Source organism: Acipenser ruthenus, chromosome 7, assembly GCF_902713425.1.
Source record: "Acipenser ruthenus chromosome 7, fAciRut3.2 maternal haplotype, whole genome shotgun sequence".
NCBI classification, from domain to species: Eukaryota; Metazoa; Chordata; class Actinopteri; order Acipenseriformes; family Acipenseridae; genus Acipenser; species Acipenser ruthenus.
In genome coordinates this window covers 51360868-51375297 of record NC_081195.1, presented here as the reverse complement: position 1 = coordinate 51375297, position 14430 = coordinate 51360868, and the positions used below count along the sequence as shown (strand labels likewise).

The following is a 14430-nucleotide window of genomic DNA, read 5'->3' as shown; positions in this document are numbered from 1 at the left end:
CTCTGGCATGTGTTTTAATGAGGCAAAACCATCAGGGACTGCTTCTCCTCATCGCACTACAGCCCAGTGAGTTCAGAGCGGACATCTGCCGAGCTGGACTTTGTCCTCCATGCTTCATGGACCATGCTTTGTCTAGGTCCCCAGGTTGTAGCTAATCACAAAGTAAGCACTTATGTAATACAGTATATGTTTGTTAGTGGCCAAATAATATGGACAGGTTCAGAGCCTCCCTGTCCATATTACCACACCCATGTTCGAGAACCAAGAGCAAAACCGGGTTGCCTGAAACCCAACCCAACAGTTTAAGAGCGTCCATATTGCAGTAATGAAACTGGGTTAATTAAGCCTGGTTGTTAGTGGAGTACGGTATCCCAACAGCCCTTTTTAATCTGGAGGGAAAAACAAAGTTTTCTCCATCAAGGATGCTTTTTCGTCCCTGTCGGCTATGAGTTTAAATTCCGAAGCCAAGTGCGTCTGCATAGAGAAAGGAGATTGCAGCATCTGTGACGGCAGCACAATGGCTTTCTGCTTCAAACCCAGATATTATAAGCAGCATCTTGTGTTAGACAGTTCAGAGATCAGTTAGAAGTTATGAGAGAAGCTCCTGCTGGTGAGAGCTCATAGTTTTGGAAACCAGGAATGAGTAGGACTGGGTATCGAACTTCCTGATGTCAAATCAAACTTTTTTGTTGATTATTTTTTCTTTCATCATTCATATCCAGGCCATCTACCAGCTGAGTGTTGCAATGTCTGTCAAGAAAAAGTGGCCATCACTCTGACAGTTAGCCACTAAAATAAAATATAGGACCCCGTCACACCTCTTTGGTGTTGGTCGATCCATGGTGGGTGAAATTGTTCTTCAGGTATGCTGTGCCATTACGTCTGTTCTCATACCTAAGGTTATATGGATAAGTGATGTTGAGGAAATAATATCTGAATCTGAGTGGTGGTGCAGTGGACAGAAACCAGTTAAGCAGAATTTGTCCAGCTGGAAATTCTATTGAATATTACAACCGAAAGGGTGGTTGCAAGTCCTGGTGATAATCCCTAGTAATCCTTTATGAATATTAATGTCAGATGGCTGAGAAAAGTCCATGATGCCAGGGTGTTCAAAAACGCAATCATGTACAGAAAGGGGCAGAGTGGCACATTATTCCCAGCACTACCCAGGATTATCAATAACGTTGCTGTTCAAGTGGTTGTTCTAGCAAATCCAGTTTACTCACTACTACCCTAGGTAATGAAACCATTCACTGATTATACTGGTCCTAGGAAATGGCAATTCAAATACTGTTTAAGAGCTAGAATGGTTGTGGAGTTTGTGTTTGGGTGTTTGAAAGGGAGATGGAGGTGCCTGCTTAAACGCAGCAACCACACAACAGAAAACATGCCCACTGTGTTCAGAGCATGTTGTGTTCTTCACAATATTTCTGAAGAAGAGGAGTTTCAAGCTGACTGGTTTGAAGCAAACCAACATCTCACTGGCAGAGCAGGGCCGACAGGCCTTAACTATACAGAAGCATTGGAATCTATTTGGGAATAAAAGTAAGCTGACCCTTTATTGAAGAAACTGCTAAACAAGATAATGAACTGCTGTGATGCTGAAAGTGCACAGAAACAATGTACATCAGTATTCTGTAACCTGAACATTTGAGCCGCTGAAACTACATGCATAACTTTGTGTTTTTAGTGTTGGTTAATCATATAACACACTTAATCCTGTAACAATAGAAAACTAAAAAAAAAAAAATAGTTTGTAATTTATTTGTTACTACATTCTGTACACATTTTTTTGTTGTGCATTAGCATGTCACTTGAGTGATTTTTCAGTGCTAAATGTTTATAAATTGCATGAATCTCTATTAAGATTTTAACACATATTGTACAAACATGTGTAAAACTTTAAAAAACAAACCTCACAATAAATATCAACAGGACCTTCATTAAGCTGTCCCACTGTATCTGATTCAGTTTCCTAGAGGTTTTTAGCATCCATGAAGCAGATGTATTTAAGAAATTTGCTGAATTTAAAACTCGCTGGGCCCAGATATAGGATATAGTTAATAGATAATGGGAGTACTTATGATAGGATTTGTATTGTCTAGAATTCACCGAAGTCAAATAATTGAATAAAAACAATTAAACAGGTTTATTTAGGGAGCTATGGCAAGAATTAGGCTTTATTACTAATGACAAATGTGTCTACACAAAAAGAACACCAGAAGTGTAGAACATGCCAATTAAGTCTGTGGAGAAAAGCAGTGTTTTATAAAAAAAAAAAAAAAAAAAAAAAAAAAAAAAAAACTTCCTGGTAAAGGCAGTACATTGTTTTTATTGTATTTATTTTTTTAAATCAGGGTAGGATGTGTCATGTAACTAAAGGTCCAAAGGCAATACATAAACAGATTAAGTTAAACTGGTTCAGTACAAAGCTTTTAACAACTTGAAATATAGAGAAAGTAAGGTGATACATACTATAAGATGGGGGAAAAACATGGGAAACTGAAAATGTACCCCAGTAACACTGAATTGTTCCTCCTGCAACGCTGTGGTGAATGATCCAGGTTGTGATGAAAACCCCTGTGAAGGGGATATGGGGGGTGTCTCTCTGTCTGCCCATCCATCTCTATGTCACCCTTACATTTTTTGCATATATCTGGAGAACCACTTATCCAATTGTCATGAAATCTGGGATTAACATCATTTAGCAAAAGCTATTAATAGTATCAGATTCTGGGGTATACAGTATGAAGGTGTCAGTCTGTCTGTTCATCCATCCATCTGTATGTCACACTTGAATATATTTGGAGAAACACTTCTCAAATTGTGATTAAACATTTAATTGTTCATATTATATATTCTAATGTATTGTAAACTCATATACTGTATAATGTTCCTACAATGAAATTAAATGAAATTGGTAATTGCTTCAAATGCCTCGCCATGTGATACAGTACACCATTCTTCCTTTCATATATCAAAACTGTTCAGTTTGCACATACTGTTTTTTTTTTTGTCTGAACAATTAATTGATTACTACACAATCACATTTTCATAATTTATCCTAAAAACAATGATTATTCTTAAATACCTAGAGGTAATCCCAATAAATTAGTTTATACTTTCACTATTTATACACCATTGAAAACACTTTAAAAGAATAAGAGAGCAGTTTACAGAAATCAGATTAGGTTAGATTGCAATCACATTAGAATTGCTTCACTTAAGCAATTTCCTTTCTGAGCAGACATGTGTCCTTTTATTGGGCAAAAATACATGCTAACTAACAACTAGCATTAATTATTAAATATGATAGAGAAGTGTTAATTAGTCTGAGAAACAAAAATACCTGCACCTTTTGGATCATCAAATCTGTCATTAGTGGTTAGCTGCATAATCATTAAGAGTCCATAGTACAAAATGCTTAACATCAGAAAGGCTGACATCAGGCCCATCCAGATCCCAGGAGTGAAGAATGACGCACAGTCACTGGCATAGGAAAACATATTGTTCTTTATGTTGAAACCTTGAATCTGGAAGAGAATACAACATAATATGTGAGATGGTTCTGTAGAAAATAATTTACACAAATCCATAACTACCAAAGCTTTTGCTCTGTAACCCCGTAATGCCCAAGAATCTTTGAAATGAGAAAAGCTACTTTTATTTATGTGACTAGATTCCATTTATTGTATAAAACACTCCCCTCCCTCTTTTGAGTTGTACCTGATAGTTTGTCTTTCATTTTAATATTGATGATGTTTAAAATGTACCGTGATAATGACTGCCGTCGGCAGGTATGAGTATAACCGCGGCAGTTCTAGTGTTGAAGTAGTCCATAAATGTACAGTGTGTGTGTGTGTGTGTGTGTATGTGTGTGTGTGTGTGTGTGTGTGTGTGTGTGTGTGTTGGGGGGGGGGGGGGGGGGGGTATGTTTTGTATGGCCTTTCTACTGGAGATTAAGTGAGATTAAGTCAGAAAAACGGGATCTTGCCTGCTGAAACCTTGTGAGCCACGAGCACGATTCCTGCTCCTGTTTACACAGGTTTTTACAGCTATTTTTATCATGAGAAAGCGATTGACCCTGCCCTTAAAGTCGTGCTGCCAAAAGGACATCCTTTTGCTGTTTCATGATGTATTCGCATGACAATGTCACACAGTCATGTAGAGTCGATTTTCAAGTGCATGTAAACCAAGCCTATGAGAGCCATGCATGGCTTCCATGTAGCTTGTAACAGCTTCTGGTCTACAGCTGTCCATGAATACCGTATTTCTTATGTTGCTACAAATGACTTTCCTCTAACACTTTTTTTTTTTTGTGGCAGAAGGCAATACAATTTACGCAAACAAATACAATTACATGTATCTGTAAATACCTGAAAGTCAGAAATGTGGATTTCCCAGGCTTGTGCCTCCTTGTTAGCTGGAATGAATCTTGAAGCATAATTCATGTTTGTTCCCACTAGCTGACAGTGATAAGAATACTCTGCAGGTGCAGAGATGGATGCATTAAACCTTGCAGTATGTAAATGGTCTTGTATAATTTCCAGTGAATCAATGGTAAACCACTTGCGTGCTGAGCCCTTGTAGAACTTGTTGGTCATTAGAAATCTGTAATAAAGCACAGAAGTGTTACACTTAGTAACTAACTTAATGAATAACAAGTATCTAACTGAATATATTAACTATACTGAAATACTGTTTTTGTATTTTAAAATAACTATCCTAATTTAAAGAAAGATGCTGCATTCTAACAGTCTCACGTTGTAACTGTGTATAGGTACAGTAGATATTTACAATGTTTAGAGATAATGGATGGTCACAAGAATCCTACCTGAGTTCCAATGCATTGATTCCTTCAGCAGGGTTATCATATTTTAGAGATACCCTAAAACACAGAAACATAACATATTTAAAAATGATTTGTGAAACATATAAAGATTGCATGTAAACAGAACAATACAATGTTCTTAAGCCACAATGTTCTTTTGTTAAACTTATGGTCGCTGCTTTATCTCCATTACAAACATGAGTCATAATATAAAATATTTAAAGATTGATTATTTAAGCTTACATGAGACCTACATGGAGTAGGGAGTTGCATTGCAGGTAATGGAATAATTAGCTATAACCCCTAAAAATAATTGTAGCCTTGTTTACATTTGCATCAATGACATATTATGATTTTCTTACGTGTCTGTCTGTTTAATACCATTGACAGAATAGTGTTGTAAATAAGGCACATCAACATGTAGAAATAACTCTTAAAATTCAATTTGGCAACTTGTGATAACTGAAAAATAACTTACAAAGTGATGGTGTCGGAGCACTCAGAAGAAGTAGAATTCACTGTTTGGGAAACAAACGTTTTGTTTGTCAGGTCAACATGAAGGGTATTTTTGAAAGTTAAGGCTACTTTTGTAGCAAACATGATGATGCAAGTATAAGTGCCATTAGTCACTGTTAGAGGAGAATATCGGGCAGGAGCAGGGATGTCCACAGCCAATAACTGACGTCCAGTGTGAGAAGTCACGTCAGTACTTTTGAACCCCTGTAAAGAGAGAAACAGTCATTGATTGGCAGGTCCATCACATCTTCATGATGGGTGATGTTCAGAGCCAAAATAAAAAGAAAAAAGTTCACCAAAAGGGAATAACGTAGCCTTGCTATGTTCATTAATGCACACTTATCATGACCACCTAAAACCTCCATAGATGTCAAATCTTGAACTATTTAGTCATGTGTTACTTATCTACCATCCTACTGTGGTTAGTCACTCTAACCTATCAATGACCTGTGCATTTGAACCACACACAGTCCTTTAAAATGACTGGAAACATGTTAATAAATTGGCTAAAGATGACATCACTCTTAAACTCAATGGCCTACAACCTTTGACCAAAACCTTTGTTCATGGGAAAGGGATACATTAACTAAACAACATCTGCAATTATGCTGGACTCTGTAATTGATTCATAAAGCTTCTACATGTTACAGTTTAACTTTCTTATGTATCAAGCTAACCATTACTGCTGTTATTCTTACCCAGGCTGGAAACAAGCATATGATCCATCTTACAGAGTAACAAGTCTTTACTCTAGTACTGCCTTAGCACTGGTGATGTTACAAATCTTTTTTTATATGATTTAATTTAGAAAATGGCCCATATTTAATCGGAACATGTTGGGATCCTAACCAAACTACTCAGTAAAGACCCTTGATGATTTTTATACTTTATTTTGACTCTTTTTTCTAAAATGCTTAAGTTAAAAAGTCACAAAATAGCAAATTATCAAGGATTTGCAGAGGTTATGTTATGCCAGGTCCTAGGCCTTTATGCCTTTAGTCCATATTTTAAATACATTTGATCCAAACTGTTTTCAGTTTCCAGAGGCACACAAGAACATCAAGAACATAAAAGCAAAAGCTAAACTGAGCTTAATGAAAAGTGTTCAATAAACCCAAAACACAGAACATAAACAGTGGAGTAGAACTCAACAATCGCCTACAGCAAACACACAATAATGTATTATTAGCAAAGCCATCAACTGCTCAAATGAGGCTTCTCTACAGGATATAAAACAGAACAGTAAATGTTCATGTTGTAAAACAAAAGCAAGGTCATAAAAACACTTGCTTAGCACATTCAAATGATCTTCTAGACCTTTACAGTGTTCAGGTGAGGGTTATTTTGCAACTGAAACACAAAATTAGATTGCCATTGAAATGTTTTGGAAGGTCAAAATCTTGGAATTGCTGCTTTCTCAACAGAAGTGTGTGTATAGGTATGTCTTGTATAAGCCATGTATATCAAGGTCATTCCATACTGGAAAACACAGTCATCAATGTTTCAACGTATGCTAAATTTTAACCCTGAAAATTACATTTCATTAGAGATGTGGCTTTATTGTTGACAGTCGCTCTAAGCACGTACAGTGTGTGTAGTTCGGTTTGATTTAGTACAATTTAGTACAATCATTTATTCATTTATTTTTTCTTAGGTATCACTTAACATTTAAGTGTCCTTAACTACACTGTAATTACACTGTAATAAAACAGTAATTGCACACATGGTTGTGTATACTATACTTAAACATGATTTGGTGTATTTACAGTGTAATTACTGTGTTCTTAGAGACTATTAATATAAAGTGTTAACTTATATTGTTATCATTTTGGTTTTATTAAGATTAAAAATAAAAATAATATGCACATCTAAAAGTATGTGAATCTTCAGCGCATCCAATAACTTGATATTTTTAGACATGGTCACGTTTGGAATAATTTTGTACTCACCTTGGAAGGACTGAATGCAGTATAAATGGCTGTAAACGGAATTCCACGATTTTTCAGATTTGTTGTGAACTTTCCCATTATAAGATCTGTATTGAGGCCAAGGGTTGAAACAGAAACTGATTTAAAGTGAATCTAAAGAATAATAAGAATACTATGAAATTTTATTCCCATACCAAGTTGCTTATTTTATTAGTTTTAGAATAGTTACTCTTGTTTTTTCAGCAGAAACAATAAACAGTAAATAGTTTTGTAAATTTTGAAAGGCTAGTGAATTACAATAATGCTGCAGTATTCAAAGTGTTTAAACAGCATTAAATGTATGTCTTACCATTGTTAGCCAGGACATGTGCTCTCGACTCATCACTGGTACTATAAGAAAAACAGATAATCATATCAAGTTCTCACAGTAGGGAAATCATAAAGGTTAACAGGCAAAAAGTGGACAGGGTCATGATATTAAAGACTTAAGACATATGTACCATGGTGCACTTGTTTATATTAAAAATAAACAGGTGCTAGTTTCACAAAGCAGTTCTAGGTAGTAGTCTGCTAAATCCAATTAACTTCCACAAAAGAAAATAACACATTTATCCAGTGGCCCTGGAACCATTTTTAAAGTGGGGGTGCTGAAAGCCATTGAACAAAACTGTAACCCCTGCATATGAAGGAAGCCATGCAAAGCCAGGGGGTGCTGCCACGCCACTGCATTTATTCTTTAATCATGCAGACTTGCTAAATGGATTTCTACTAAACTCCTATCCTTCTATTTTAGCAGTGCTTTGTGAAACTGGCTACAGATTTCTAATGATAACAGGGTACATAGGTGAACTTACATGTGGTATCAAGGTTAGGGTATACAAATTAATGTAAAAGGACGATCAGTTTAAAATAACACAATATAAAATGTCCATGATTTAAGGACTTCTGGAAATCAGTTATATATGATTTCGACTTTTTTTTTCCCCTCCTGGCAGCTTTGTGAATCACCAGCAAACCAACAGGCAGCCTTTCCCAGCATGTGCTTTAATTTATATTGCATCTTGAAACAGGAAACAATAACCTGCTAAAAAGTTTATTTAAATAATCTGCATGGTGACAAACCATTTGTGCTACTTCTGTATGCAAACATAATATTTCCAGCAACATCAAAGCAACTGAAGATAACTACCTGTATCTATAACTTGTTTTAAATGTTATAACAATTGTTTCTGGCAAAGTAGACTGTTTTAATAGTTCAACATGACAGTTAATTACTTTTTTTCAGTGTTCAGTAACTAAAACAAAAAAAACGAATGTAGCCATTGTGTTTGATTTCAGTGTACAGATACTGCTGTGAAAGTTTTAAGAATGGTCAACACTGCAGTCAGTATAATGTAGGCATATGCCCTGGAGCTTTGTGGTCTCCTGTATCCGTCCAAAAACATTTCACATAGCGAGAACGGACAAGTCTCTCTAGGGACTAGTAGCTACAGGAATAAAAAGGTGGGGTGGGTTCAAGAATATTCCAATTGTGTCTTGTTTAAAGTAGCCTTTTTTACATTACATCTTTACAGAGCTGACACCAGTGGCCATAGGAGTTAATTTAACATGGCAACTTAATTAAAAAATAAATAAATAAATAAATATGTGTTCCAAAAAATGTGATACCATGGATTTCCCATAAAGCTCATTCCTGTAAAGGTAGTCGCAGTAGTTTCCCCCCATTCTTTTTTTTTATTATTATTTATTGTGTTTATTTATCAGGGAAACACACAATTATGCATGACACAAGATTCCATTGACAGTCCCTGGGCAAACATTGATGACAACTGTAATAAATCTCCACATTACTTCTACTCTAAACTATAGCAATAACCTCCTATTGAATATTTGATTAAAAATACATACAACATTAAAATCATTAATTTAATTAATTAAAAGTACATAACAATCACCAGCTTACATAGTCAAGTTATAGTACAATTTATATAATATAAATATCAAATTTATACAATTCAAATTCAACTATATCCTGAATAAATTAATGATTGCATAATTATGTTTCAACCCAACTTTAAGTTTATTACAAAATATTTTAAAATCCCTTAAGACCTTAATTTCTGAAGGAAGTGAATTCCAAAATAAAGCACCTCTTATAGAGAGAGCTGTTTGGGCAATTGCTGTTCTACGCCTTTCCACTCTACAATTCCCACATACAGCTCCCCTTGTGAGCCTATTAGTATCTTCAGAGAGCTTTTTTTCTTTAAGGGTGGAGTACATAACCTATGCAAAGTTGTAAATACCATTTTTGCATAAGAAAAGTTGACATAATTATCAAAACTCAGCAACTGGTACTTAGTCAAAAAACTTCTGAAACTTCATCAATAACTTTGTTCTAACTTGGCCTACATGACCCAATTATTATTATTATTATTATTTTTTTTTACAAAAACACTACATACAACAGACATGCAAAGGCCTTCAATACTATACCTGCTTAGTACTGGTAAGTTAACCAGGAACAAATTAGGTTTGGATGGATCTATATCCAGGTCTTCTATTGGGAAATTATCTGCAGTGAAGATGTTCCATTCTGTTTGTTTCTGCAGATACTCAGACAAGTGGCTTGAGCCTTGCATTGTCACTGCTGGTAAAACCAAGGATGAAGCTGAAGTCTCAATTGATATCTATAATAGAAAGCCACCCATGGGATTAAGCAGTCAGGCTGAGTTTTGTTGTCAATCAATGTAAGATTTTTATTTTTTAAAGCAATTTTTTATTATTATTAACCAAGTTGGTTAAAACTCGTTTTGAATCATATTTCAACTACTGTACTTATACATGCATATTGTACATCTGACCTATTCTAGAATGGTTGCAACCCTTTTATATACCCAAACTATTCTAGAATTGTACAGGATGCTTGAATCAGTTCACCCCCTACAGAAATACTGTGCAATTTGTAAAATCTTCAGAATTTATGAGATTTACTTTAACATATAGTGTTCTGAAGATTCACAGGAAATGCCATAGGTGTTGCTTATATATATATATATATATATATATATATATATATATATATATATATATATATATATATATATATATATATATATATATACATATATATATATATATACAATGTATTTATTCATTTATTTTTTGTTTTGTTTTCTGTTTCTGAGATAGCATAGGTACAACAAAATGTGATCTTCCTGCTTTTCTGTATTTAAAACTGCAACCAAATCCTGGTCTGCCACAGCTAGTCAGAAACAATACAGGTAGCCCTACTTCGCATGTCGATTGACATATGAATAAATATTTATCTCCCTTATGACATTTTCCTTTTAGTTTTCCTTTTTAAACCCCATACAGACACCTTTTCACACTCACATTTGGGAAAGTCACGAAACAACTGCAATATCTGCAAAACAAAGTGATCTTGCTCTGGAGGTATTTCTATACTTTATATATTGCAATATTTCAATGTAAAGTCTTGGTGGCAATGCCTCAAAGGGATATGTTTCAAAATGTTCTGTAATGGTTAAATATTGCATCCAGTCACAAGATGTACACACTTGATTTCCACCTTGGATTTTATCCAACTTGCTTTCCAATCACGAGATGCTTGAAGTGCATCCAAGAGGCAACAATACAACCCCTGCCCCCACCAACCGCCCCCCACCCCCCGCCCCCAATTCACACAATTAACCACTTTACTGCAGGCTCAAAGGGTACCGCAAGGATTGGAATTGTAATGCCTTGCCTGTACACTGTGAAATGGCTTCACTTGTTCATGATCTCTTCTATAGTATGTGAAATCATCCATGCTGAGCTGAAAATTAAAAAGAGGCCGCCAGTTAGAGTGTGAGATCGCATCTAATTAGGCACATATTAATAACTAGGGAAAACATCATTCAAAAATTACTTTATCCTGAAGAAACAGCACTATGTTCCTTGAACTCTGGTTAAAGAGTGGCTGTAGCAAATTATGCAGCTCCTGTTCCGAAATAATGTGTCCTTCATATTCAAAAGGCTGACCTTCCCACAGGGAACTAAAAACAACAACAAAAATGAAAGATTAAATAATACTTTAATAAAAAAGAAAGATTAATAAAAAAATACATAGCCTATATAAATATAAATGTCAGTATGAAGTGTATGTCAGTCCATAAAGCAAATTATAAATGGTTAGACTGAAAATACCCATACAAAATGATCTAGAAAAACACAAACACAGCATTCCAAGGATCCTTTATACATTAAATATACTATGCTTAGTGGCTTTAAGTATATATTGTAGTGCAGAAACCATTAATTTGGTTGTAAAGGGAGAATGACACAAATTATATAAAACTACCTCTAAGCTGATAGTTTTGCATTTGGATCTACTCCCTCATTGTACTGTAAGCTAGTATATGAAAACTTAAAAAAGTGACAGATGTTTAAATATATTTAGACTGATTGGGAATCTATTTTCCAATTATTGAATAGCCTGTTCGAATGAAAAATGTATGGCAGTTGTGTTCCATAATGTTCCCAGTGGTTTCTATGACAACAGTGAGCACACACCAGGAGATCCTGTTGAACTAGATCATTCAGATTGAGTGTGCCACTGCTGCCTGGAACCGGCTGGTATCCACATTCAACAGGATGGTCCAATACCCCAGAGCCACTATTGCCATAACAGAAATAGCTTTGTATTGAAACACATTGTATGAACTGTGTTTTGTGAAAACATACAAAGGTATACAATTAGTGTATTGTATCTAAATAAGCCATTTACTGTAGCTTGTCACACATTTTGCATGCACAGACTGGTATTTGAATGCATTTTTCTATTGCTGGTAACATAAATACAAAGCTACATATACTGTAAGAATAATAAATGTAAGCTGATTTTTATGGAGACCTGGTGAAGGACTTTCTTATTGATATATTTTCTTTATATTATTATTACAATGACTTGTTGCTCTAAATGATGCAATACTTTTTTTTTTATTAAACCCAGCTCCATGGGGGTAATTACCCTACATGAACATGACACTTCTTAAAGGTCTAACCATTCTTGGTAATATAAAAAAACAGGTGGGGTTTAACATTAGATAAGTGTAATATATATATATACTTTACTATATTTACTTTACTCCAAACATATTATTTAAAAATAACCATTCATTAGACATAAAGCCAGAAAAGAATACTCATGGTGTGCATGTTTTACAATGCTACAGCACTATGATATTAGTAGTTCTATGACAATGACACTTTGGGGGTAATAGTCCTAATAACTGAAATATAACAAAATGTACAGCAGACTAAACAAACAAACAATGACCAACAAACAAACAAATACATAAATAATTAAAAATCTAGGATTATTTTAAGATTTCCTCAGTGGAATTATGGCATTGCTTACCTTTGAGTTGACCAAATGAGAACAGGAACATGATCCACTGCAGCTGAGGCCTGCAGAATACTTTTTACTAAAATACAGGTAAAAATCACCCCCAGCACTCCAGCCATGCTTTCTCTACTTTCTACCACAAAACTAAAGAAGTGTAAAACAGAACATCCTAGTAATCGCATCCTAAAAGGGGCATCCAGTTTGATCTGGGTGGAACTTATCAGTGTTTATGTAAACACAGCAATGTAGTTCTAGACCTATTCAACTGATTCTATTTTTTAACATATTATATACAGGTAATATTGTAATGCAAAGACAGTATATACATTCATTTAACATACACATACAAATCTTAGAAAGAATGAATATTAAATCAGTAAATCAAGTATAAATACAACTTTTGTTTCAGTTCAGTATTTTATTTTATTTTTTAATTCAAACACAATTCTTTTATGTGCCTGGTAGAGCCTCTCTATCTGTAATATGTACAGCATGCTTATAGATGTTTCCAGGCTGGACATTTAATCCGTGGCACACTTGCTCTTTTAAGGGAAAGAGAGATAATTGTTCTATTCAATTGATTTTCTTAAAGTTATTTCAATTAAGTAAATGTTTTTTTTTTATTTATATATATATATCTTGTCACTTTTTACTTTACACACAGACACACACACACACACATATACAGTGCCTTGCGAAAGTATTCGGCCCCCTTGAACTTTGCGATCTTTTGCAACATTTCAGGCTTCAAACATAAAGATATGAAACTGTAATTTTTTGTGAAGAATCAACAACAAGTGGGACACAATCATGAAGTGGAACGAAATTTATTGGATATTTCAAACTTTTTTAACAAATAAAAAACTGAAAAATTGGGCGTGCAAAATTATTCAGCCCCTTTACTTTCAGTGCAGCAAACTCTCTCCAGAAGTTCAGTGAGGATCTCTGAATGATCCAATGTTGACCTAAATGACTAATGATGATAAATAGAATCCACCTGTGTGTAATCAAGTCTCCGTATCAATGCACCTGCACTGTGATAGTCTCAGAGGTCCGTTTAAAGCGCAGAGAGCATCATGAAGAACAAGGAACACACCAGGCAGGTCCGAGATACTGTTGTGGAGAAGTTTAAAGCCGGATTTGGATACAAAAAGATTTCCCAAGCTTTAAACATCCCAAGGAGCACTGTGCAAGCGATAATATTGAAATGGAAGGAGTATCAGACCACTGCAAATCTACCAAGACCTGGCCGTCCCTCTAAACTTTCAGCTTATACAAGGAGAAGACTGATCAGAGATGCAGCCAAGAGGCCCATGATCACTCTGGATGAACTGCAGAGATCTACAGCTGAGGTGGGAGACTCTGTCCATAGGACAACAATCAGTCGTATACTGCACAAATCTGGCCTTTATGGAAGAGTGGCAAGAAGAAAGCCATTTCTTAAAGATATCCATAAAAAGTGTCGTTTACAGTTTGCCACAAGCCACCTGGGAGACACACCAAACATGTGGAAGAAGGTGCTCTGGTCAGATGAAACCAAAATCGAACTTTTTGGCAACAATGCAAAACGTTATGTTTGGCGTAAAAGCAACACAGCTCATCACCCTGAACACACCATCCCCACTGTCAAACATGATGGTGGCAGCATCATGGTTTGGGCCTGCTTTTCTTCAGCAGGGACAGGGAAGATGGTTAAAATTGATGGGAAGATGGATGGAGCCAAATACAGGACCATTCTGGAAGAAAAC

General features: G+C 35.3%; 1 protein-coding gene across 1 annotated transcript; it reads right to left on the bottom strand.

Annotated features, from left to right (window-relative positions):
• Window positions 1-2312: 2312 nt before the first annotated feature.
• LOC117415241 (V-type proton ATPase subunit S1-like) lies at window positions 2313-12840 on the bottom strand. Its single transcript, XM_034025319.3, has 10 exons — window positions 12695-12840; window positions 11204-11330; window positions 11042-11110; window positions 9769-9962; window positions 7625-7665; window positions 7297-7382; window positions 5310-5551; window positions 4835-4888; window positions 4377-4611; window positions 2313-3533 (listed from the first exon to the last, which is right to left on the bottom strand). The coding sequence occupies exons 1-10, from the start codon at window positions 12799-12801 to the stop codon at window positions 3324-3326; spliced, it is 1365 nt and encodes a 454-aa protein (XP_033881210.2). The 5' UTR covers window positions 12802-12840; the 3' UTR covers window positions 2313-3323.
• Window positions 12841-14430: the final 1590 nt, after the last annotated feature.